Here is a 24,440-nt window from a genome sequence, read left to right as displayed (position 1 = left end):
TGCATTCTTCCATAAACTAAGTTTCTTGCTTACAGGAGGGGGAGGTTGATGCGGTAGCAGTTGTTCACTCATATGAGGATGGGATGCCAGCTGCGTCTCATAGGACGAGGCTTACTGCTCTCAATGTATATTTCCCAAAGTGAATTTTCATCTCTATATTACTTTGCTTGCTAGATATTTAGCTTTTTAGAGATGGACTAATGGTTCTTTTCTAATTAGGTACCTCCTATGGGTTTGTTTTATCCAACGCTTTTGGTTCCAGATGTATATCCTCCACCACCTCGTTCTTGGTGAGTGAAATTGTTTCGTTCAAAAAGCTTTTCAGAGCGAGTCTAATCATGATAAAACTTCTCTACCATGGCGATTGTTTTACAAGGTTTAATGATTACGAGGATATGCTAGAAGAAACATGGCATTTTGATTATCCCAGACGACCGGACATGGCGGATAGTCTCTATCCTGGTTTTAACATTGGATTGCCAATGTGGGACAGCTATCCGATATTTCAAACAAAACCTAAGAAGGAAGAGAAGGTTGGCCTTGCTGAAGCAATTACTAGCAGTATTCTTTCAACCGGTGGGTCCTTACCAATTTCTTGAACTCTGCTTGCCGAGTGTCATGTGTTAGGGATCATAATTTTTATATTACTTTGACAGGGCGTATTGATCTCAAGAGAAAACTGTTCTGTAGCATACAACTGGTGAGTCTCGTGCACACAGTGAGTTGTTCTTTGAATTGCTATATATTGACTAGGAAAATGATGGTGTCTTGTGATTTAGATCGGTGGAGTAGCTCTGAGTGAGGGTCTCATTCCTGCTGTGGAAGATAGGTTAGTTTTTCTTATGCTTTAAACATTTGCAGAATCGTGGCTTTGTGAGTATTCTGGCGCAGTGACAGAATTTCATGTTAAACTCTGTATAAACGGGTGTAAAGAGCTTTGTCTATGCTGAAAGAAAATCAATGAATTTATTTACAGAAATCTGCTGGAGTAACCCCTCCTTAAATCAAAATATTGGCCTCTTTTCTGGCAAAAGTGTGAAGAAGGATCACATTAATATAGACCATGAGCTATATACATGAATATTTCGGACTTGTCATGATTTCATGATATTTAAAACCTAAATTATTCTTCTATGTTATTATATTATATACTGTTGATGGTTTTTCCCTTATTTGAGCTTCCTTTTGGTTTTGACAGGTATTTTGTGTATGGCTTTAGTTTTTTGGGCTCTTTTTGTAAATGGGTATGCATGGTGCCCCATAGTTTAACTTTTTCTATCTATCAAGCAACAATCATCGTTAGGACTTGAAATTTCAGCTAATGGTATTTTCTTTTGTTTTCTGTGGTCTCTTCTATTTAACTAGAAGGATTTTTGTTTGGAGAACTTAAAAGTCTGAACCTTGGATCAATACTAATGTGGCTCAGTGCCCATCGTGGATTCTGGTGTCATTGTCCAGTATTTTCTTTTTTTTTCAATAGAAATTCCGAAGCCTGAAATTGTTTTTCATTACTCATTGATTCTGTTGTTACAGAGTATTGCATGCAATTCCTTCAAATGAAGCAATAGATACAGTTGAGGTCAGTACACTCTTTCCTTGCCTTGTCGCTGTCATGTTAAGTATTTCCTTGCTATATTTAGTTGTGAACTAGTCGTGGAGATTAGCTGGTTGTGCAGCTTATTTTCATTTTATTGGCAACCACATGATAAGCAGCATAAATTAGCACGATGTTTGCATGTTAAATAGGTCGATTTGTGGATGTTTTTTTTGCTGGAACAAAGGACTACACTCTATCTATGCTTCTCAGTCGTAGTTATATAAGTTTCTTAAAACATGTCTTATTTTCTTAAAACATGTCTTATTCAAAGTTCATATAGAGGCTTGGCTTTTTCTGGGCGTATCATTTGTATCACATGACTTGTGTTTGTCACCATTCCATCTCATGCTTTGAAGAGATGTGCAGTATTCTTAAGCTAGACTTGCCAACAGTGCATGTGAGGTGAAAATTCCAATAGGACTAAATTTGTGCACTTCGGGATTGAGCAAACTGAGTTGTCTTCAACAGGTTTTGCAATCAAGAACACACCCTACTTTTGTGTCATGGAAAGGCGGAGCGGTAAGATAAGCATTGTCTCATTACATCTTCTCACTATTTTTTGCTGTAAGAAGATGACTTTTGACTAAGACTCTGTATTTGGTGAGTTGAACATGACTCATTTCGTTTCCTGCCTGATGGAGACCGGGAGCTGTTTTGTATAAGAAATTCCGTGGTTTTTTTATCAAAATATGCAGAACATGGTCACCAGCATCGCCTTTTACTCGGCCAATAATTTTGGGGGTAAAGGAAAACATTTCATTTTCCAAAAGTAAGTGCCTTTTTAAAAAACCGCATCTCGAAGATACAAAGAAAAGCTTCTTCAAAGAGAGACGTGCCATGTTTCCATGGTAATGCAAACTCGTCACATAACGTTATTGCTATCCTCGAGTCAGACCTTGTCATGGTCTCTCAAATAGTGTATTTAAAAACTGGCTAACTTAAATTTTATCGTTCGAACTCGCAATTTCTTAGTGATGAGCTTACTTGTTTAAATTAAGTTGTAGCGTTTCTTTACTTGATCAATTATCACGCTATTAGTTTGGAGTGCAATCCATGAAAATTTTTGGGTCAAAATCTAACATATCTCCAGTTTTGAAAGACTGTTGCTAGGAGTGTTCTGACAGATGAAATATTTCCTTTTACTGTGGTATGCTTTGTTCTCAACAGATTTTAGGAATTCTTGATTTTGGTCGAGATGCTTGGATACATCGTATGGACTGGATTCACAATGGAATCCATGTTGGTAGTGGCAGAAAGTACAAGGACTCTTATTATGTCCAAGCACAAGCAACATGTTACATAAATTCTTGAAAGGTAAAACAGTCGGGGCTCATAGCTACTCCCAATAAACTGGTCAGCTGACATGCCCTCATTATGACTTGCAAGATATTCTAAAGTTAATATGAGCATTTCGCTATTGGATGTTGGAAACTGCATTTGAGGACATTGATTGCTGATCTCAATGGGTCTAAATACAATTATGTGTCTACCAGATGTTGAAGTTTTAAATCATTTTCACTTGTGCAGCAGTTGCAGCAGGTGGTTTCCCCTTCTATGCGTTCCACGGGCAAGGTCGTAAGCCTGTTAAAAATTGTGAGCGTCTGGTGCCTCATGTGAATGATTGCACAGGGTAGTTCTAACTGTTGCATTTTATTCCTTCGACTTCAGGTTTCTGATCAGAGTTTGCACATCCTGATTATTGAAGCTTCTTGTTGATAGTCGAAGTGGATCCGAACTCGGCTGGTTTCCGTGGACAAAGAAAGCGGGTGCGTCTACGGCACTATCAGGCGGCTGGGAAGGGTAATTGGTGATAGATTGCATTCCTCCTTCCTCTTTTACTTTCAGGTTTCCCTGGTGCCTAGGCAAGAGCATATCTTCGTTTGCATTTGTCACTTCAGTTGCTCGGAGTCAGAAGCAAAATGTTAGCATGACAGTGGTATGTGGATCTCAGTCGTTGGCCTTTAGCTTTTCCTGTTTCAAGTCACAGTTTAAGGTAATACAAAAATCGATGAGCTCGTCGTTAGGTAGTTTCTCTTCCTTTTTATCTGACCAGAGGTAGAGCAGGTGTAAATCTTTTGGGTGGAGTGAAATTGACTTCAGCTTTTCTATCGAGTTACAGACGGCATGGACGATTCTTGCTTTTCCTTCGTCTTCTGCCACGGGAATGCAGCGTTTTGTATGCATCCGTGGAAAATAGTCGAGCCAAAAGTTTGGATACCCTGTATGATCATGAAAAAGAAATTTATCTTATCTTACTGTATAGATCCAAAATATGTAAAGTCATTTTTAGCAACTATAGAGTAAGGATATAACCCGGTGATCTAAATAGAATTCCCATTAATGTGTATTTTTTTCATGGTTTTCCAGTAAATATAGCATAACTTGAAAAGATACGGTTGCTTAGGTATGCATTTGCTTCGCTGAAAATCAACGATTTTTCTATGAAGGATTGCTTGTGTAACTTACCAAAGCTAATGAAGGATAAATATTATCATCGTCAACGAAAATGTGAGATATGGATTGGTGTTGATCATGAAAAGATTTTCATAAAATCAAAGATAAATAAGATGTTTTCATGAAAAACGATCGCTTCCATATTATTTAGGAAAACAAATAAATGAAAAATATTTTCATCAACATTAAAATAACCAAACCAAACTATGCGTTCCTTTATGGAAACTAATTGCGTCGAATTTACAATATGCAAATTGAAAATGTATGCTTAGGCAAGTCAGGATTTTTTACCTATTTTTCGGTTCGATGACCTCGGACCACGGCAGGCCAAGTGAATACAGGGGTCTCGGCCAACTCCGAGACTACTGTCACAGTAACTTATCCATATAATTTGGACTTTCACCTTGCACATTGCATATACCATCCAGATATTACACAAAAGAGCACAATAGCATACTTCTGTAGTCTCTACACACTGTACATATAGCATAAATAGAGGAGTCGCGGTAAAGATGCCGCAAAGATTCATCGGAGTCACGGTTTTATTAACATGAATATGACGAAATTGGATACAACATTATACTACTAAGCTTCGAGGACGACTCTGAAGGGTGTGAAGTATCCGGCTTATCGTCGTAACGTTCATAACATCGGCATAAGTTCCTGTAAACAAATCCAGCCTCGGCATCGAATTGATTTGTCGTGCGCAATTGGGAACATCCGAAGTAGGAGGCAGGCGAGAATTGCAGGAGAAGAGCTACGCATAGCTTATCCGCATCTCCTTTCGTCTTTGAGCATAATGCTGCACGTTTACTCTTGGGACTCCACCGGATCAGCCAACAGCTCCTCTTATCTTTCCTTTCCTCCCGCTACACCATTCAAAATCTGATCACAGTCGTGCAAATAATGAGTCTTACAAATCCACAACCAGATCCATTACAGGAGACAAAAGTAATGAAGGGACTTAAGTTCATCGCGTACGCTTCTGAAGCCGCACCAGCACACGATCTGGTTTTTGTGTCGGCGACATCGCTTGAGAATCCCGGTCGTACTTCCGCAGATTACCGATCGAACAGCTTCACTTCCATGCAAACTTGCATCGAAATGTAATCTTCAGTTAGTACATTCAATGTTCATAACTCATGATGCCATTAGGTATATGGTCATCTTGTTGGTATGACAATATATCAGATTTTGGCTTGATTGAGATCGTGTCTTTATGTAGTTTTTAAACTCTGCCCTCAATAAATTAGAAAAAAAAAATGATGAAATTCTATTGATCAAGGAAGAGAAAAAAAAGAAGAAAGAAATAGAGAGAGCCAACGCCATTAAACCAGTGAATTGGAAAAAGGAGAATTTTCGTAAAAATTCGTGTAATTGGTCATTTGTCCAATGGATTCCTTTCACCATTAACCACGATGGGACAACTATTTAAATTAGATAAGTAAAGATATCGCTTTGAATTATAAAATTCAATTTACCATGAGACAAGAAAAAAAATAAAGAAAAAATGCATCGAGAGGTTAAACGAGAGAAGCTCTTCATCATAAATTTTTCATTGAAGTTTTTTAAAAACATGTTTGTCCGTTCGTTAACATTCATTCTATGATTTATTTTCTTCTTTTTGCACTCTTCAAACACTTGAAAACAGAAAAACCTTTGAATAAAAATATATGACAAGCTATATTGTAAGTAATTTCTTAGGTGGTTAGTATTTCCTGCGAAATGGTCATGACAGTTGCAACATTTGGTTGAACGAACGATTTCTTTTTCTAAAATAAAGGACACTTTAAATAAAAATATAATACCCTATTAAAATATTTGCTCACATGTATAAAGTATGACAATGCATCATACTATATTTTTCCTCTTCCCATGGATCAATGTGCTATTTTAGACATCATCCAGTAAAACAACGTGTAGACAAAACCACCTAAATCTCTAAATATCATGTAAAGGTAAATTTATATTAGCAAACGTAAAAAAGAAATAAGGACCTCGTTTGATTGGAATAAGAAAATCAAATCATATATATCATTTCCGTTACAATCTAACAAAAAAATTGGTCTAAATAGTCATGTGCATAGTTTAAGTGTTATATTTTCGTCCAACCATAACTAGTTATCAGTTCTGGACATTACACACGTGCGAAATTGATAAAATATAAATGTAGGCAGTGTCCATGATCGTAACCCATCAATTGGAAACGTGGTAGAGGAAACTAAGTCTACTTATTGGCCCGATTAAGGTCGGTCGTTCGCCAATGGACTCTTTGAGACGAGTTGAACATCAAGAGCCAAAAGATTTTGAATAATTTGGGTAAGTTGGTAATGATTCCAAGATAATCACCGACCTCGAAACTGTTAGAAAGAATTTTTTAGCCTTATTAGCCTTTCATTTCTTACCCGACACCGAGTTTACATCACAACCTCCAGTAAAGTCTCTTCGATTGGAATGGTTCGATTAGACGTGAAAACTTCACAAAGAAATCTTCCTCAGATGGCATGTATGCTACTGCTAATTGAGGATTAGGGTTCTTGAATTTATTGAGTTTCCGTACAAAGCAAGGAACAAAATCCCGCACTCATTAGAACAACTACTTAGGAATAAACCAAAACTTTTCCATAATCATAGACAAAAAAAAATAAAATTGTGAGCCACGATATCATACTTGTCAAATAACATATGAATTTTAAATTATAAGTTAAAAACTCTTTTCCCAAACTAACGCACTCGATCTTTTTTATGATCATGAAAAAAATGAGTACTAAATTGGCATAATCGAAAGATTTAGAGCTAAATTAATACAATTAAAAAGTTTAATATTGAATTGACTATCATACAATAGGTTTTAAACTTTTTGGTCAATTACCTCCTCTTAACGCATAGCATAACCTGAAAAAAGATATGGTTTTCTAGTTCGCGCCTCTGTCTAGGTTGAAATCAATGATTTGGAATTTTTTTTTTCCTAAAATCGATCGCGTGCATATCTATAGAAACGAATGAAGGAAAAACATTTTTATCGTCATCGAAAATGTCGGGCATAAATTGCTGTTGATAATCAATTTTTTTCAAATCAACGATTTGGAAAATATTTAGAAAAAGACGATTACTTACATCGTTCACGAAAACGAACGAACGCGTAATGTTTCTATCGACTACGAAAATGCTTGAGCATACAAGATTAATGATGACGAAAACATTTTTTTCCATTAACTGATAAATTTAAGCAATGTAAAAAAGAACGAGTCGATACCGTTCTCATTTTGTAAAACTCAAACCAAATTTCGAGCAACCTTTTTTTTTTTCCTTCATAATCCATATAATTTTTCCTATTTCTCTCGCCACATGCAAAACGTGGGATTTCACGAAAAAGAAATTCCACGAGAAAAATAAAAAAAAAATACCTTTTTTTCTCCCAATTTTTTTTTTCACCCCGCCTCCACTTTTCGCGCCATCTTTTTCCCCCCTTTTTTTTTCACTTTTACCAAACATTTTTACGAGCCCAAAAAAAAAACAAAAAAGCAAAAAAAAATAGCGCCAAAAAATCGAAATCCCACGTCATTGAAAAGCCTCCCCCCCCTCGCGCCAAAAAAACACAGAGCTTCTCCATTTCACACCTCTCTCTCTCTCTCTCTCTTCTGCAACGCCGCGATGACGACGACGACGACGCGCGACGTGGACGGCGGCGGCGAGGCGCCGACCGAGCGATCGGAGAAGATCGAGCAGATCCGGACGTACATCGGCTACGAGATGTCCACGCCCGACGTCTCCTCCGCCCTCGCCCAGTCCCTGGGCGACGCCGACGCCGCCATTGACCCCATCCTCCGCACCTGGAAGGAGGTCCCTTTCAAAGTCAGGCGCGCCCTCGCCGGCGCCGGCGCCAGGATCTCTGCCGGAACGGAGCCGGAACCGCCCGAGGGGACGGGAGACCCGAAGGTGCCTGTCGATCCGTCGGGGACGTCTTCCGGCGAGCTTCCGAAGGCGGCAGATGAGGAGTACCTCGGGGTGGAGTCCAAGGTAATGGGCTGGGTGGAGGAGGACTTCGGTTCCGTTGGGGATGAGAAGTCCCCTGTAGTAGGGGAGACGGCGTGTGAAGCAGAGGAGGAGGCGTCATTTGAGAAGACCGTAGCCGAAACAGAGCCTGATGTCGTCGTCCACGACGGTATGCTGCCCAAAGAAAAAGCATGCGGAGGAGCACCGGAAGAACCCCGGCTGGTTCGGCAGTCGGAAGCAAAGGGACGCGTTGATTTCTCGATGATGTCGTTCGATGAGTTCCTCAAGGCCACTGGTACGAAAGTGGTGGCCGATGAGGAGTACCTGAGGAGCCAGAGCATGGAGACGGGGACGATGGTTCGGGTAAAGGGTGAAACTGACTCTGTTTGCGTAGAGAAGGCAGCTGCGAGAGAAGAAAAGAGTACGGTTAGAGCAGAGAATATGGTACCTGATGCAAGAGAGGTAGAGATGGTGTCTGAGGAGGGATGTAACAGGAACCAGGGTATGCAAGGGACTGGTCAAGGATCGATGGTTGATAGATCATCTCAGAGGACCATAATCAAGGCGGAGCCCGATGTCGTCATCGTTGCGGAAAGTACAGTGCTAAGAGCAGAGGAAAAGAAGAAACTACGGGGCGATTTGCAAGTCCAGCCCTGGGATGGTAAGAAAGATTTCAATCCCAAAAAGAGGAAAGACATGGGTGTGGATCCAATAGATGCTACTCCAATTAACTGGGCTAAACCGAAGCTTATGCCGGAGAAGCACATTCCGGGGTTTGACCAACTGGGGCCGAAACCCTCCGGTCTGAAAAGCAGAGTCGTTGAAGATAGGAGTCTAAGTTGTGCTGTAGTGGAAGATGCCGATTTCGCAGTAGAGCCGGACTGGCATTTGGTGGGAAGGAGGGTGATCAATGGGGTTTCAACCACCAAAGGAAGGAAATTAATTGATAATGAGATCATCCATTTTAATTTTCCTACCGCAAACTCAAGGAATAATTCACAATGGATAGTTCGTTTCTCTACTGAAAGACATGGGGAGGTTAGCTACGTTTCTTCGGATATCGACTTTTTGTTCTTTGTTATTTTTGTAGAGTTTTGGTACTCAACTTGGTGTTTTTCCTTTCTTTTAATAAATAGTGAACACAGACAGATGAAGCAATTCAATATTGTTTCATCATCCCTTTCTCCTGGCAAGTGGTTTCGCTTTGTTGTCATCAACTGTAATTTTTTTCCTTTTTGTGCTTATATCTGGCAGCTAGTTTTGTCAGTACCTTACTTGGATTGTTATGAGATCATGAGAACGCGAACTTTTGCCTGGCTGATAATTTTGTGTATCCTCTGTGATCGATAATTAGATTGGTCGGCTTGAAATGGCGTGGGCAAAATGCGTTATTCCCCTTGTGAAATCTTCAAAGGTGAAGGTTTATGGTCGCTGCATAGCTGCCCCAGCAAACATGTACATAGGGCAAGAAATAATGTTGTATGTAAGGTGAATGTCTTTTTCTTTGGCCACAAAGTTTTTTTTTTTATGTGTGAGCTTTGATTAGAGAAAAACATCTGAGGATTCACTTTTGTTATCCTATTTGTGAAGCTTTTATATGCACAATTCTGTTTTCACCAATAATTCCAAGTCGTCCTGGAGGCTAGATGATCCATCCAACATTGACTCCACTGAATATCCTCTATTGACCCTATTCAAGTTGTTGCAGATCAAACCCTATCGAGAGGTAATTCTTCCCTATTTGTTGTCCTCATCTCTTTCAAGTTCGATGTCAATCATGTAGCGTCATCATTGAAATCTCTACTTTGGTTTATCCAGGCTGCGTACGACCCAGAAGAGCTCAATACGGGGAAATGTTTGGTAAATCTCAACCTGTGTAAACTTACCACCGTCTGTTGTTTTCCTTTGTTGTGAATACATGTAAGCTTTATTGCTCAAATGAATACACATAGCACATTGTATTGAGCCTTGACATGCACGATACTACGGAAAAACCAAATGTCCCAAAGTGTTCACTTGTCCTTAAAACTTTCCCAAAGTAACTAGAAGAATCAGCTTTATCAGAAGTTCCAAAATATGAGATATTATTGCAAAATGAGTACATTTGCATGCATATTACTACTATAACTTCGTGCTTTAAGCATGGTCTGAGTTCTGACAAGACGTCGATTTTTTATTTCTTTAAACCGCATGCTTATCATTGATCAAAACAGGGAAATACAAATCTAACTGTGCCAGCATTGTCCACGGCCATGACAAGAAAGAGTGGCCAGAAGTGTCTGGAAGAAAATAAGGATGAGCAAGCCATCTCCGAGGCAGCCTTAAACAAGATCATTGGATCTGCAGGTGTATATGACTTGGAGGTAAAATGCGAAATAGTACATATTTTTCTAGTGTTGCCATTGTAAAATCTATTCTTAATTCTCTCAATGAACCGTCTAGGAGTTGGAGCCCCCAGATACCCTTATGTGTACCCTAAAGCCATACCAGAAGGAAGCTCTGTACTGGATGTCACGGCAAGAGAAACAAACATATGTTGCAGGGAATGCCACAAAAACTCTTAATCCTTGCTGGGCAGAATACCGTATATGCGATGAGTATGTGTTTTACCCAAAAAAATTTGTTACCTTTGCATTTCAATTATGTTAAGCATATGAAACGCCAGGATGCTGTAACCATATGACTGAAATTTTTCAGGGCGGCCTCTTCTATATATGTAAATGTATGCTCCGGCGAAGCAACCACACAATTTCCGGATGCTCAGCAAATGGCAAGAGGAGGGGTCAGTTTTTCACTTGTGCATCTTGCACTCATTGTGTTGCATTTGCAAATGGCAAAAGTAGGGGAGGTTTCTGACTTTGTAAATTGTAGATATTAGCAGATGCAATGGGGCTTGGGAAGACCGTGATGACGATAGCTTTAATACATGCAAGACCGAGCAGGAGACGTCCAGATGCGCAAAAATTTCTCACGGAGGATGCTGATGACGTTGATAGCACAAAGAGAAGGAAGAGAGATTCAAGCATAAGAAACACGCAAAAAGTAAAAGGTGGCACTCTTATTATATGTCCAATGGCTCTATTAAGCCAGTGGAAGGTGAGCTCTCTTAAAACATCTTCATTTATTTTTCTCTCTCTTGCTTGAAATTGATGGACACCTCAAACGGCCATCTATATGCTTGAGCTTAAGTTTGCTATCTTGTACTCCTTGAAAGGGCAATTTGTAAATATTCCTTCTGTTGACGTCCTCAGGATGAGCTTGAAACTCATTCGAAGCCTGAAAGCATTTCAATTTTTGTACACTATGGTGGGGATAGGACAAATGATCCCAGGGTGTTCTCAGGATATGATGTAGTCTTGACTACATACGGCGTCTTAACGGCTGCTTATAAGCATGTGAGATTGCATCTCTTAAAACTCATCTTTTGGCTATCTTGAACCATGTAAAACCCCTCCCGCAACCTGATGTTGAATAACCAAAAGAATAATAGAGTGATTCAAATTCCGTCTCAGGATCAAGATGACAGCATATTCCACAGAGTTGAATGGTATAGGGTAGTTTTGGATGAAGCTCATACAATTAAATCTTGGATGACCCAAGGTGCTCAGGCTGCCTTTGCTTTGCTCTCACATTTTCGGTGGTGTCTCACTGGAACCCCCATTCAGGTCTGTTCTGTTACCTTGGTGGATCCATGCTTTGCTACATTATTGCAGTTTAATTTTGCATATAGGTGATTATAAAGAATAAAAGCTGAGAGATTCTTTGCCGTGCACAACTGGTGATTAACAACCAACTTTTGGTAAATTTGCAGAATAACTTACAAGATCTCTACAGTCTTATCCATTTCTTGCGTGTTGAACCATGGTGCAACTGGGCATGGTATGTGTTCATACATTTAAAAGTGTTAAACTAAATTTATTCATGCTTCATTTTGATTTCAGAGGACCAATTGTAGTTACAGTTATCATTTGCTTAAAGCCTCAGGCTTTTTAGCAAAATGGGAGCTCTCCAAGAGACAAATGTCACTGTCATTTGCACCTCATAACTGTGTTCTTCCTATTTATTCCTCCTGTCTTATTAGGTGGAAGAAGCGTATACAAAGTCCTTATGAGGGTGGAGATGGAAGAGGGATAAAGCTGGTCAGAATAATATTGAACTCTCTGATGTTGAGACGAACTAAAGAAAGCAAAGATAAAGAAGGAAGGTAATCAACCGATGCTCATGCAGTCTTTTTTTCCTGATTTAGATGAGTGATTTCATATCATGTCCTAATATTTTGATGCTTCTCATTCAGGCCGATACTTAGTCTCCCTCCGACTGATATACAAACTATTGAATGTGAACAATCCGAAGCAGAACAGGATTTTTACGATGCGCTCTTCAGGAGATCTAAAGTAAGTCTCACTGTTCTTATTGTATTAGTATGCATGTTAGCTTTAGATGAATTAGTTATGCTCCACAGGCCTGAGGCATGAGAGGATGATTCGATCCAAGTATTGAACTATTATTTTAGTGCCAGCGGTTTCTTCTAGAGACACATTTAGCGAGAGTATTCTCTCTTAATGATGCAGCTAACATTCTTGTGCAAAATCAAAACAGGTACGATTTGATCAATTTGTAGCACAGGGCAAGGTTCTTCACAATTTCGCATCTATCCTTGAACTTCTACTTCGATTGAGGCAGTGCTGCAACCATCCATTCCTTGTCATGAGGTATCAAACTATCGATGGACTCAAAAAGTTTTCCTTCTTGTTGGTTTGTTCGTGAAGATTTTTTCTTGACATGCCTTTGGATGCACAGCCGAAGTGATTCCCAGCAGTATGCAGATTTGAACAAGCTTGCAAGAAAGTTCCTTGATATGAATCCCCATTCTGCCTCCTGTAATCAGATAGTCCCGTCTAGAGCCTATGTTGAAGAGGTAGTTGACGGCATCCGACGGGGCGAAAATACAGAGTGCCCAATTTGCCTGGAGTCAGCAGATGACCCTGTGCTCACACCTTGTGCTCATAGGATGTGCAGGGAATGCCTTTTGTCAAGCTGGCTTACACATAGCTCTGGCCTGTGCCCAATCTGTCGCCAAACGCTGAGGAAAAACGATCTCATTACGTGCCCTACAGAAAGCCAGTTCAGAGTTGATGTTGAAAAGAACTGGAAGGAATCTTCAAAGGTGTCGAAGCTTTTAGATTGCCTGGAAAATATTCGGCAGTCGGGCTCTGGCGAGAAAAGCATTGTATTTAGCCAATGGACTTCATTTTTGGATCTCTTGGAGATACCGCTTAAGAGAAGAAAATCCGGGTACCTGAGATTTGATGGGAAACTGGCGCAGAAGCAAAGGGAGAGGATCTTGAAGGAGTTCAATGAGACAAATGACAAAATGGTAAGACTGATTAATACACACACCATGTGATCATCCTGCTGTGACACTTGACCAATTGTTTGTATTGATTCCGGTTCCTTTGCTTGCTCATAAACTTCAGATACTTCTGATGTCTCTTAGAGCTGGTGGGGTAGGCTTGAACTTAACTGCTGCCTCTCATGTCTTTCTCATGGTACGTTTCGTGATAGCTTTCATCTACTTGGCACACCCGCTACAATTAGAAAATCTATGAACCAGTCATTCTATACAAATTAATCTTGCTCATACATGTAGGATCCATGGTGGAACCCAGCCGTAGAAGAGCAAGCAATCATGAGAATTCACCGCATTGGACAAAAACGAACTGTTTCAGTTAGAAGATTCATTGTGAAGGTGAGTTTGCTGTTTGTACTTTTCTCTCCTACGGGAATTGGTCGAGCTATGGGGTCAAAACACATAGCAGGTACATCTAAGAATTTAGGCATATGGGTCAGACCAAGCTTTGAGCTTGCCCACCCAACAACACTTTTCCCTTTCACGTGCTGTCTGTGTCTGAACTCTGAACAGCCACGTACTGGTATGCCTTGTATGTTGGTCCTAGACCAAGTCCAAAGGGACTTAGCTTCGTGGGGGGTCAACTTACGAAAAAAGCTCCAACTTAATTAGGTAGTCCTAGTATAAATAAACCATGAAATCCCATTCATCCAGTTCTCTTCAACTTCAAGCTTGACTTCTTGACATCAGCCTATTGTCCAAATCTGACGTTCTCCACTGAAATTTGTCGTTCTTAAGTTCAGAGCATGCCAATCTTTTCTGTTCAATACAAATTGGACAAACAGGTATCCGTCTAGGTCAAGTCTCTTCATTATGTTGCGATTTCTCGGTTATTTTTCCAAATGAGTTGAGCCAAACTGAACCTAGACCGAGTAAAAGAAAAATCAAAACCAATTTGGTATTTCCTAATGGAACTGTAGTCTTGAATCTGTGATTAGAGAAAAACACCGATTTCAAGCCGAAAAAACTGCTTTTGTCAGATTAGAATGATGTCAGTTGAAACTGAAAATTGCGCAGGACACGGTAGAGGAGCGAATGCAGCAAGTTCAGGCGAGGAAGCAGCGAATGATCGCCGGCGCCCTCACCGACGAGGAGGTCCGGTTTGCCAGGCTGGAGGAGCTCAAGATGCTCTTCAGATAGAGGAAAAAGGAGTGCCAAGAATTTTGAAGAAAAATCCCAAATCCCCTCGGATTTCTTTAAACTAATCTTCCTGTAATCTATTGTACATGGGAAATTCATGCTGACAGCTAAGGCTGAAGACCAGATCTTTCAGCATTGACTATTTGTGCGGTGGCATCTTCAAACTTATGTGGCATAGGATGAAAGCCAGCCCCGGTTTTGGAGATAGATTTTTGGGGGGCCGCATCTCATTCCCCATTTGGTCAAAAGCTGAATCTACGAATGCGAAATTAGAATACTTCTCTCCCTCGTTTCTCCGCCGTTATATCGTTCTTGGTGTCGCTGCATCTTTTCCTCTTTTTTCTGTCGCTGTTGACTTGTAAGAAGATCTAAAGATGGTTCCTCGGGAATATTCTCGAAAATTCGTTCCTGTTCTTTTTCTTTTCGGTGCCTTGGACCGGCCGGATCTTTGACAAGAGGGGGCAGCACTATAGGAAAATGAAGCGCACGCCCGTGTGAAATGGTCCTGGATGCTCGTGCGATTTGGACCAGCAGAAATTTTCTAAAGTTGTGGGGGGAGCTCTTTAAGGAAAAGTTTAGATCCGAAAAAGGGGAAAAAAAAAGAAGCTATATTGGCCGTTTTTCTAACTTTGTTTACGGTTCACACATCAAATGTCCGCCATACATTTCAAGATTTGCGATTATCCTCGCCTTTTTATAATGGATTTTGGGCTAATGTTGCCTGCACATAATCTATTCGGATTGTCGTTTTATTTTCCAAACTACCTCCACTTTAACAAGAGAAAAGGAACCCCCCGATATACACGCCCCGTCTCTCCTTCCATTGGAGAGGCTTGTTCTGTTCGACAAACACACCACCATCGTGTCTCTCCCTCTCCACCCGTGTGCGCCGTTGTCGATCCTTCGGGGTCCTCGCCGACCTTCAATCTGAGGCCGACGAGACTCGCCGTGCCAGCTCAAGGCCGGATTGAGGTCGAAAGATCTTGATCTAGTGGGCCATGGCCGCATGGGCCGAGCTTGTGCGGCTCGTGAACTCGAGGCCGATCTCACATGGCCTCAGAGATCGCGAGCGGTGGGCTCCGATCGAGATCACGTGTCTCGCCTTCGCAAGCAGCAAATGATCTCGCCACAAACAGAGACAAGGATGCGGGGAGACGGGCGGGGGCGAGGGGCGGTCCTTATCGGTTTCGGGGTCGGGCCGTGGCTGCGAGGGTGTCTCTCTGTCATCGACGTGCTGTGATATTGTGTGTTAGGAGATGGAACGGGCACGAGACAAAGTCACAAATAATTCTTTTCGGATTTTTGTTTTTTTTGGGTCCGAGGTTTTTCTAGATCGGGGAGATGCAAAATGAAGATGGAGGAGTCTATTTGACATGGAGAGCGAAAATTGAGGATAACTTTTGCGATCGATTCAAAAAGATAAAAACGCGCAAAAAATGTAACAATTTGCCCGGTAACAAGCATGGGGGCAGGGCTTGCAGCATCTTTATTCAACCTTTGTAAGTAATTTTCAATACATTGAATGAGTCGAAAATTCGTTTTCACAGAAAAAGTCAACAGGTTTCGGGGTTTCGCCTCACAGACCAAACGGGATGCGGCCGTTGAATTTCGGGGATCGGAAGTGGGGCCCAGATCTCCCCAGACAGATAGGAGACCGATTGGGAAGAGGGTCGTGCCACGTGGAGGGCCACGATAGGATCCCATCCGACGTGTCTTCGCCGGATGTCGGGGGGGAGGGTCTTCGAGGCTCCTCCGCCGACGATTGGTCAAAATCTGGTGGTGCGCGATGCCGCGAGACGAGGCGGGGGGGGGAGGAAAGAAAAAATCAGTGGACCGCAGCACCCGGATTCACGCCAGTCCCGGCGCGTCCGGACCGTCGGATCCCGTGTGGGGCCCCCGCGTCGGTTACCGGAAGATCCGACGGCTCGCGTCTCTCGGATTCACCCGCGCCGGTTGCACCCGATCACTTGGTGGGTGTGACTCGTGTGAGAGGCGGTGGTGGGGTCGGTCGGTTAGAAAAGCGTGGGCAGTTCGTTTGGAGCGGAGCGCTTAGAATTCTTCGTGGCTTTTGACGATGCCCGTCTCCCTCTCCTGGAAGTTAGAACGGCTTCTCGGCTCGGCTCGGCTCCGCGCCACTTCACGGCGTCGCTCGAGACGAAATGCCCGTAGTACCCCCTTGGGAGCCTTTTCCACTTACTTACTTCTCTTTGAGTTTTTGAAGGGAGGGGAGGAGGCAAGCTATGTGCATATATTTGACCCCCTTTTCGGAGATGATTTGGTGGTATATATATTTTAATCTTTCAATTCATCCTCTTTTCATGAACGCTCCGAAATCGTACGATCCTCATACCATAAAACATTTTTTTTTTATGTCGGTTCGAATAACGCTTCCTCTTTCATTGCTTGCTCTGTTCAACGATAACTAACTTAATCATCAGATGGTCGATGCAGATATCTAGAGATAAATATGCCGTAGCCCGGTTTCATCGGTGTCCTGTGATTCTTGCTCCTTCTTTTTTCATCGACCTCGAGCTCGTCTATATTTGAACATCGATATGTAATATGCATTTGTTTCGATGTTGAAGATGTACGCTCCTTTTTGAAAAGAATGGAACGAGGGAACCGGTTAGATTTCAGTAGCTTATGGGCGCAAAAAGTGCTTAGACTATTTTTCTTAATAGAAAAGAAAGAAAGAAAAAGAGACCTAGTAATTGGCCAACATTATTCTACGCTTGAGTCTGTTCCGTATTTTGCAGCTGTTTTGTAAATCGTGTTGTAATGTGTGCTTGTGTCATAGTTGATGTTACATACATTTTGGCAACAAATCTATGATATCTTGAAATAAGTACATGAACCATTGATATGGTAATTCAGCCGGATCATTCTTGCTCTCAAGTGGTTACCCTTCTAAAGGGTTCAGGGGTTCAAATCCTAAGAGTCTAGGCTTGAAATCTGAGCCAACCCAGATTGAAAGGGCTTATTTCTAGTTGGCATTTCGATAAGTAAGGGTGATAGGCTGACCCATCCTAAGAAGTCCTCTCTTCGATGTCGATCTGCTACTCTGGTACAGAGTTGTCCTGTAGGGATGGCGCAACATTGCATCCGCCGCACTTGTAAGTATAGCATTCTGTGGCAGGATATCGAGTCCCTATGCTAACGCTGAGGGATGCAGTTATGTGGCCCCCTTATCTCGTACTTTTTTTCGAGCAAAAAACGATATGTGTGTAATCTCATAGCCTACGCTATACAATGTGGTCCCTAAACTTTTAATTTGTTCAATGTGATCATTAGACTTTGGTATGTATATTTAATATAGTCCATGGACTATACGAAAATGCATTACTAAAAGTCCATGAACCACATTAAACAAAATAAAAGTTCAAGGACGGTATTGCACATTGAGTTAAAGTTCAAGAACCATATTAAAAAAATTAAAAATTAAGGGATCATATTACACATTAAGCTAAAGTTTATGGACTATTTATGTCGAGAAGGGAAAATGACATAAACAGATTCTGAACTTTGGCTCAATGTTCATTGTGATTTTTGAAATTTTAATGTGTTCAATGTACTTCCTGAGCTTTAACTCAATGTCCAATATGGTCCCTGATGATTATTTTTTTTTGTTCAATGTAGTCAATGAATTTTTCGGTACATGTTCAATTTAATCCATGAACTACATGAAAATGTTTAATGTTGTCATTTCATTAATTCAAATTTAGTAAATACATTGAATATTTTCACATAATTTAGGAATCACATCGAACGAATTAAAAGTTTCGGAATCACATTATAAATTGGGTCAAAGTTTTAAAAACCGTTTAACATCATTATCCCTAAAGAAAAGGGCAAAAAGAGCGAGCCCTCGTAACACAGCTTGAGAGCGAAGCAGAGAGCCGCGTGCGCCGACTTTCGCCCAACAAAACTTCCATTCCAATCCTACCTTTTGATTTGACTCTTTCATGGACCGCCCTCTCTCTCTCTCTTCTCTCTCTCTCTGTAACGTGCCTTCCACATGTTGTCCCCCCCGTCGTCTCCTCTCTCTATATATAACTCTCTCTCCTTCTCGCATCTCCGTCATCCTCCACCTCACCTCCTCCTCCTCCTCCTCCGTTTTCCCCTTCTCCCCACCCTCTCTCCGCCGTGGATTCCTGCTGTCGCCGACGCTCAGCTCGACTCCTCCTCCCTCCCTCCCTCCTTCGATCGCCCTCCTTTGCCCCATGGCCGACAAATCCAGGAGCGTCGCCGGCGGCGGCGGCGGCGGCAGGCGGCAGCCCAGCCGGCTCCAGCGGCGCGCCCCGGCGTCCCTCCAGATCGCCAGCCCGGCCTCGCGGCAGTGGAACGTCGCGATCCCCTCCTCTCGCCCCTCGCCTCGTCCCCGACCTCGCCGCGGCTCGCCGCCGGCCGGTCGTCGCCGTCGCCGTCGTCGGCGCCGCCCCGCCGGCGGCCGGGGCGGGGGCGCCAAGCCGCGCGGCGGCGAGGAGCCGGCGGCGGCGGCGGCGGTGTTCAAGAAGTGGCAGCACCCGGCGGCCCCGTTCTGCTACGAGCCGGCTCAGCGCAAGGCGTCGTTCATCCCGGTGTGACTCCGGATTTTTTTCTTTTTTTTGGTGTATAGAAAGAGGAATTTTTCTTAGGGTGGGGTCGGGTCGGGTCGTGTGTGGTTAGATCTGACGGTGCTCGTGCGCTTTCCTGAAACGCGCGAGCGACTAACTACAAAAGAAGTGTAATTAATTATATGTATAATTATAATTATACGCAGCCTTTCTAGCTTCTCTTCTTCTGTAAAACACCAATTCTGACCAACCCCAATGCATGATTGATTACTCGGATTTTTTGATGGAGTGGGGGGGCAATTGGGTCTTTTCACTCCGCGACGATTTTGTCAATTGGTCCATTGATTGGTTGTCGCATCTAATTTCGTTCTGCCTTTCTTTCGTTTTTTCTTTAAAAAGGAAATCTTAGGGGTTGTGGTTCATCGAATTCATCTGTGAAGTTCTGTTTGGTGTGCACGCTCATCGCGCTCGGAACTGATCGTGCGCGAGATCATAATGAGTGCCTGAAGTGGCCTTACGTGAGACTAATTTGGCCAGCTCGGGCCCTACATATGAGATAAGATCCATTCCGGATCCTATTTTGATAAAACGATGCCATTTCGGGTGCCTATTCGAGGACATTCTCCAATGGTTCAATGAGTTTGGTAGCATTTTGCGAGAACGTGACGCCAATGTTGTATATAAGAATTAGAGGAAGTCAGTGCGAGGATTAGGTAAGCAGGAAGGGTCTAGAGGTACCCATTGATTGATGTTTGGCGCGGTCCAATTCGGTCAACCAGAAAAACATAGAAGTCATAGATGAAAAAGAAAAATTCTTTAATGACATTAATTGCTCTAGGATTCTCATATTTGAATAATAAATTTGGGATTTTTATTTCTTTATCTTATTTAAATATAATCGACAGTGATCCTACCAATTTTTCCAGAAATTTCGAACTTAAATCTTTTCAGGTTCCTTATTATACATTTCCAGGCTTTGTTTTAGGTCAAAGTCTAGACTGCGCGCGAGGAAAAATGTTAAACATGAATCGACAGCGGCCCTACAAAATTTTACAAACCGAAAGCGTTTTCAGCATAAATTTATTTCATCCCAATTCAAACTGTATAAGAAGGGTCGGTCATGAAATTCTAGTCAAATGAAATACAGATGCTGATAATACTTTTATTTTTATTTTTCTTGGGCATATTAATAAGGGTTAATACCACGAAAAATCCCAAACTGATACACATGTGACAATTGTACTCCAAACTAATTTTTTTACCATCAAAAACCTCTTATTTATACATCTGTGACAAATTTATTTCGAACTAATTTTCTGACTATCAAAAATCTCAAACTGGTACACCTCTGACAATTTTACCCAAAATTAATTTTTTGACCATTAAAAACTCCGAACCGGTACATTTGTGACAAATTTACCCTCCGTTAGTGTCCGTTAAATTGGATTGATATCACAAAAAATCACAACTTGGTAAACTTGTGACAAACAGAGGAGTAAAGCCCCAAATTGGTACACCCGTCAACTACCACGTGTCATCAAACTTAGCAATTTGACAGTAAAATTTAACGGAAACTAAATGAGGGTAAATTTGTCACAGATGTACCAGTTTGTGGTTTTTTATGGTCAAAAAATTAGTTCGAGGTAAAATCGTCATAGGTGTACCGGTGTGGGGTTTTTGATGATTAAAAAAATAGTTTGGGGTAAAATTATCATAGATGTACCAGTTTGGAATTTTTTGTGATCAAAAAAATAGTTTGGGGCAAATTTATCATAAGTGTATCAATTTAGGGTTTTTCGTGATATTAATCTTATTAATAAAAACTGAGCTTGTCCTACCATTTTCTCCGGACTTTGCTTGGTCCACACAAGACCCGGAGGAGATTAGATATGTTCTTTTGGGGTGTTGAATGGTCACACGATAAGGACGCAGAAAACATGCAAAAAGCTAAGCAACAAATGCTTGACAATCAAGAAGAAGAGATGTGGGGGAAAGGGGTTATAAATTGTACATAACTTGTCCCATCACCATTCACAACCATATAATAAATAGAAAAAAACAAATAAATATATATTTACCCAAAAAAAGAAAAATCAGGGGAAAAAAAATAAAGATATCCCATGACCCAATTATGTTGGCTTCCCGTTGTCTGACGTGGGACTTATACAAGGAACGGTCTTTAGTCTATTTCTAGCCATCCCTTTTGATAGTATTAGGAAAAAAGTACTATTGTTCCTTTATTAAAAAAATGACTTTAAAGGCCACCAAAGTTGGCGATCAAAGTTTGGAGAAAAGCAGCCACTCATATCTGCCCCGAAAGCACCCCAAGATTAGGGTTAGATTAGGTAGGTTTGATTTACGTCAATCAACTCCGTGGGAACAGTTTAGCAATGTCCAAAGAAGCGATACGAGATTCGATAAATCCCGACACGACTTGCAGCCACGGCCACGTGGTGAGCACAGAGCGAAATTGGGTACATAATTTTCTCGTCAAATTTCCTGATTTTAGCGTGGATGGCTCGGGGGCGGTGCTATTTCCACCCTTTACATTAGCTAAAGTCAGTTGATTTTCATTAAAAGGACAGAATCGCTTTCGATTATTCAATTGCAAAAGTAAAAAGTGACGGCAACGAATATATTTATTTTCCTTCCTCCTTTAGTTTTTTTTGATTTTAATGTCAGATCTAAATTGCCGTAAATTCGTAATTTTGCACGTTTCGTATTTTTTTTTTAATGTGAGTATCCCGCGTGTATTAGAGGCGCCATGTTTTCTTTTTTACAGTTTGATTTTACTTTCGAAGAAATTGGTTTCGTCTGAAAAAGAAATTTCAAGAAACCTAATTCTTTTCTACGTTGTTGAGCAAATTTACGGATTAGTTGTCGATAGAACTTAGAAAATTTTAACATAGACACTTTTTTTTAACACAATCACCTGTTTATAAACTTTCACTTTTGTCATGTATATCACCATCAAACCCTCTCTTGTCAGTGGCCTTATAAACAAATATATGTAACGGGATAATAGGATTATTTAAAAAAAAACCTATTTAAAAATGATCCAAAATTAAATCACTGTTACATTATTTAATGTGAAATTTGAAAGATGAAATTTAATTAAATCAAACTATTGCATAAAACAAGAATTTTTTTTTATTGATGCCAGTAAAAATTCATTGTTTTGGATTGACAAAAATTAATATCATCCATGATGTGTTTATAAAACAAATATCAAAATAAGAAAGAGTTTGATGATGATGTGCACAATAAAAGTAAAAGTTAATAAGCCTCTGATTGTTTGATCAGAAAAAAAAAAAGCATGCGATTGTGTTAAAAAATTGTCTATGTTAAAATTATTCTAGATTCTACTTGACAATGAACTATAAATTTGCTCGATAATGTAGAAAAGAATTAATTTTTTTGAAAATTTATCTTTTCGACTAAACTTATTTCTACGGAAGGAAAATATAAAATAAGAAAGACAATATAGTGCCTTCAATATACTTTGGATACCCACAATAGACAAAAACTAAACACATGAAATACTTAATTATGACAACTAAATCCTAAATAGAAGTAGAAAAAAGCAAAAAAAGAATGAAAAGTTAATGAATTGGGGGCCACCACTTCAAATTACAAATGAATGATTAAGAATAATTTTATTTTTGTAATGAAAAATTGGGTGAATTTAGTCATATAGGGGATGAAAATGATGTTGCCCTTTTTTATTATGGAACTCTGCAAGTTAGGTAATACCAAAAGCCGAAAGCTACAACCATAAATCGAGGGCACTAAAGCCCCCAATTAACACCTGAATCTAGTGCATAGTAGCCGATAAAAATTACTGTTGCACTACATCTGGGGAAAATGGAAAAGAAACTCCTGCTAATTGTCTAAATCATGCATTGCCTTAAATACCTTTCGGTAGGTAATGAGGTGCAAGGGTGACAATTCCTAACTTGACATGAGACATGCGATTCGAAAGCTATACGAAATTATTGAAAAAAATCCGAGATCAACCCAACCTGAACCAGAAACTAATACGAACAAGCACGTTTTAACTCAATTTCAATGAAAAATACTTCATAATAAATTAACACAAATTAATCACCTGCCGGGCAGATAATTGTAGTCCATTCGATAGTAGCAATTATTGTCACGGTCCAAACAAGTGACAGCCACACCTGCTAAGGCAACCCTGCGTAGTGGCTGACCAATTTTCCTATAATCTAGATCAACAAACAGCACCCTTCCTGTTGGAGTTGGCGAATACTTCGGGGACCCTTGTTTCTCACATCGGGTACGCCCACGTGAGCTTAGGGAAACTGAAGTGTTGTCCAACGACATGTGACCCATGCGTGCGGAATGCGGGGGTTCGGGCGCGCCCGACACGGGTGCCCGGGCCTGCACGGTCCGGGCGGGGTTCGGGCGCGCCCGACGGACGCAGCCGCCCCGCTCGCCGGTGAGCGGGCGGGGGCTCGAGGGCAGCGCCCCCGAAACCTCAACGGGTTTGGGCTGCCCGTATAGTGCGAGATTAAGAGATTTCATATAGGTTTAGGTTTTGGGCCCGTTTGGGGCATATATATATTTTGCTCGTTTTTCGATCATTGTAACGAGTTGAGTGGTCATGTAAACCGAAAAAACATAGTGAAATCTCTTTGCAGGACGTAACCCTAATCGAGGGTGAACCTGGGTAAATTCGTGCATCGTCTATTTTCTCTGTTTTCTGCATGATCGTTCTGTCTCGGTTCTCGATACGTCCCTTCACTTCCTTCACGAAATCACACCGACAGTTTTATTATTATTATTGTTGTTGTTATTTTAATTTATTTTTGCTTTAATTCCAATTGTTCCGGAAGAAGTAAAGTGGAATGACTGGCAGTAGAGAAAGAAAACAGGGGGACTTAGAAAATTTTGAAATTTATTTTAAATATTGGTTATTTTTTCCAAATTAGTGTAGAACAATAGGAAGAAGGAAGTGCAACCAATCTTAGAAAATTGGATTTGAAATAGTAAACAATGTCATACCTAGAAGGGTTAATACCACGAGAAACCCTAAATCGGTACACTTGTGACAATTTTACCCAAAACTAATTTTTTGATTACTAAAAACCCCAAACTGGTACACCTGTGACAAGTTTATCCCGAACTATTTTTTTGACCACAAAAAACTCCACATTGATACATTTGTGACAATTTTACCCTAACCTAATTTTTTGACCACTAAAAACCTCAAACTGATACATTTGTGACAAATTTACTCTTCGTTAGTATCCGTTAAATTTGATTAATA

General features: G+C 40.9%; 3 protein-coding genes and 1 long non-coding RNA gene across 8 annotated transcripts in view; 3 read left to right on the top strand and 1 right to left on the bottom strand.

The window, feature by feature from the left end:
* LOC115677682 (actin-related protein 9) overlaps positions 1–3,890 on the top strand; it is a 57,094-nt gene extending 53,204 nt beyond the window's left edge. For all 4 annotated transcript variants that reach the window (XM_056313160.1, XM_056313155.1, XM_056313158.1 and 1 more), the window contains exons 13-22: positions 36–125; positions 220–290; positions 377–576; positions 657–700; positions 780–829; positions 1,534–1,579; positions 2,066–2,116; positions 2,765–2,911; positions 3,125–3,190; positions 3,317–3,890. In XM_056313160.1, the coding sequence (XP_056169135.1) occupies positions 36–125; positions 220–290; positions 377–576; positions 657–700; positions 780–829; positions 1,534–1,579; positions 2,066–2,116; positions 2,765–2,908 (696 nt within the window). In that variant the 3' untranslated portion in view covers positions 2,909–2,911; positions 3,125–3,190; positions 3,317–3,890. The remainder of the gene's footprint in view (positions 1–35; positions 126–219; positions 291–376; positions 577–656; positions 701–779; positions 830–1,533; positions 1,580–2,065; positions 2,117–2,764; positions 2,912–3,124; positions 3,191–3,316) is intronic.
* Positions 3,891–7,676: 3,786 nt separating this feature from the next.
* On the top strand, positions 7,677–14,739 carry LOC115677679 (DNA repair protein RAD5B-like). Of its 2 annotated transcripts, XM_030600866.2 has the most exons (18): positions 7,677–9,085; positions 9,402–9,535; positions 9,638–9,773; positions 9,866–9,907; positions 10,261–10,410; positions 10,490–10,644; positions 10,745–10,829; positions 10,919–11,143; positions 11,299–11,442; positions 11,560–11,712; positions 11,859–11,926; positions 12,129–12,251; positions 12,342–12,441; positions 12,647–12,759; positions 12,848–13,424; positions 13,525–13,596; positions 13,698–13,796; positions 14,475–14,739. In XM_030600866.2, the coding sequence occupies exons 1-18, from the start codon at positions 7,706–7,708 to the stop codon at positions 14,595–14,597; spliced, it is 3,879 nt and encodes a 1,292-aa protein (XP_030456726.1). In that variant the 5' UTR covers positions 7,677–7,705; the 3' UTR covers positions 14,598–14,739. The 2 variants fall into 2 exon arrangements, with proteins under 2 accessions (XP_030456726.1, XP_056162469.1); XM_056306494.1 differs by having other exon boundaries at positions 13,698–14,739.
* Positions 12,528–13,835, bottom strand: LOC130136289 (uncharacterized). Its single transcript, XR_008815284.1, has 2 exons — positions 13,347–13,835; positions 12,528–13,260 (listed from the first exon to the last, which is right to left on the bottom strand). It is a non-coding gene; the product is annotated as an uncharacterized LOC130136289 (long non-coding RNA).
* A 4,046-nt stretch (positions 14,740–18,785) lies between the features above and the next one.
* Positions 18,786–19,364, top strand: LOC130140045 (uncharacterized protein At4g14450, chloroplastic-like). The gene has a single exon (XM_056318352.1). The coding sequence runs from the start codon at positions 18,818–18,820 to the stop codon at positions 19,178–19,180; it is 363 nt and encodes a 120-aa protein (XP_056174327.1). The 5' UTR covers positions 18,786–18,817; the 3' UTR covers positions 19,181–19,364.
* The last annotated feature ends 5,076 nt before the right edge of the window (positions 19,365–24,440 follow it).

The sequence above is a fragment of the Syzygium oleosum genome, unplaced genomic scaffold (assembly GCF_021117445.2).
Source record: "Syzygium oleosum isolate NSW1041296 unplaced genomic scaffold, Sole_v2.1 Sole_v2.01, whole genome shotgun sequence".
Taxonomy (NCBI): domain Eukaryota; kingdom Viridiplantae; phylum Streptophyta; class Magnoliopsida; order Myrtales; family Myrtaceae; genus Syzygium; species Syzygium oleosum.
The sequence above is the reverse complement of the archived record's forward strand: the minus strand, read 5'-3'. Positions and strand labels throughout refer to the sequence as shown.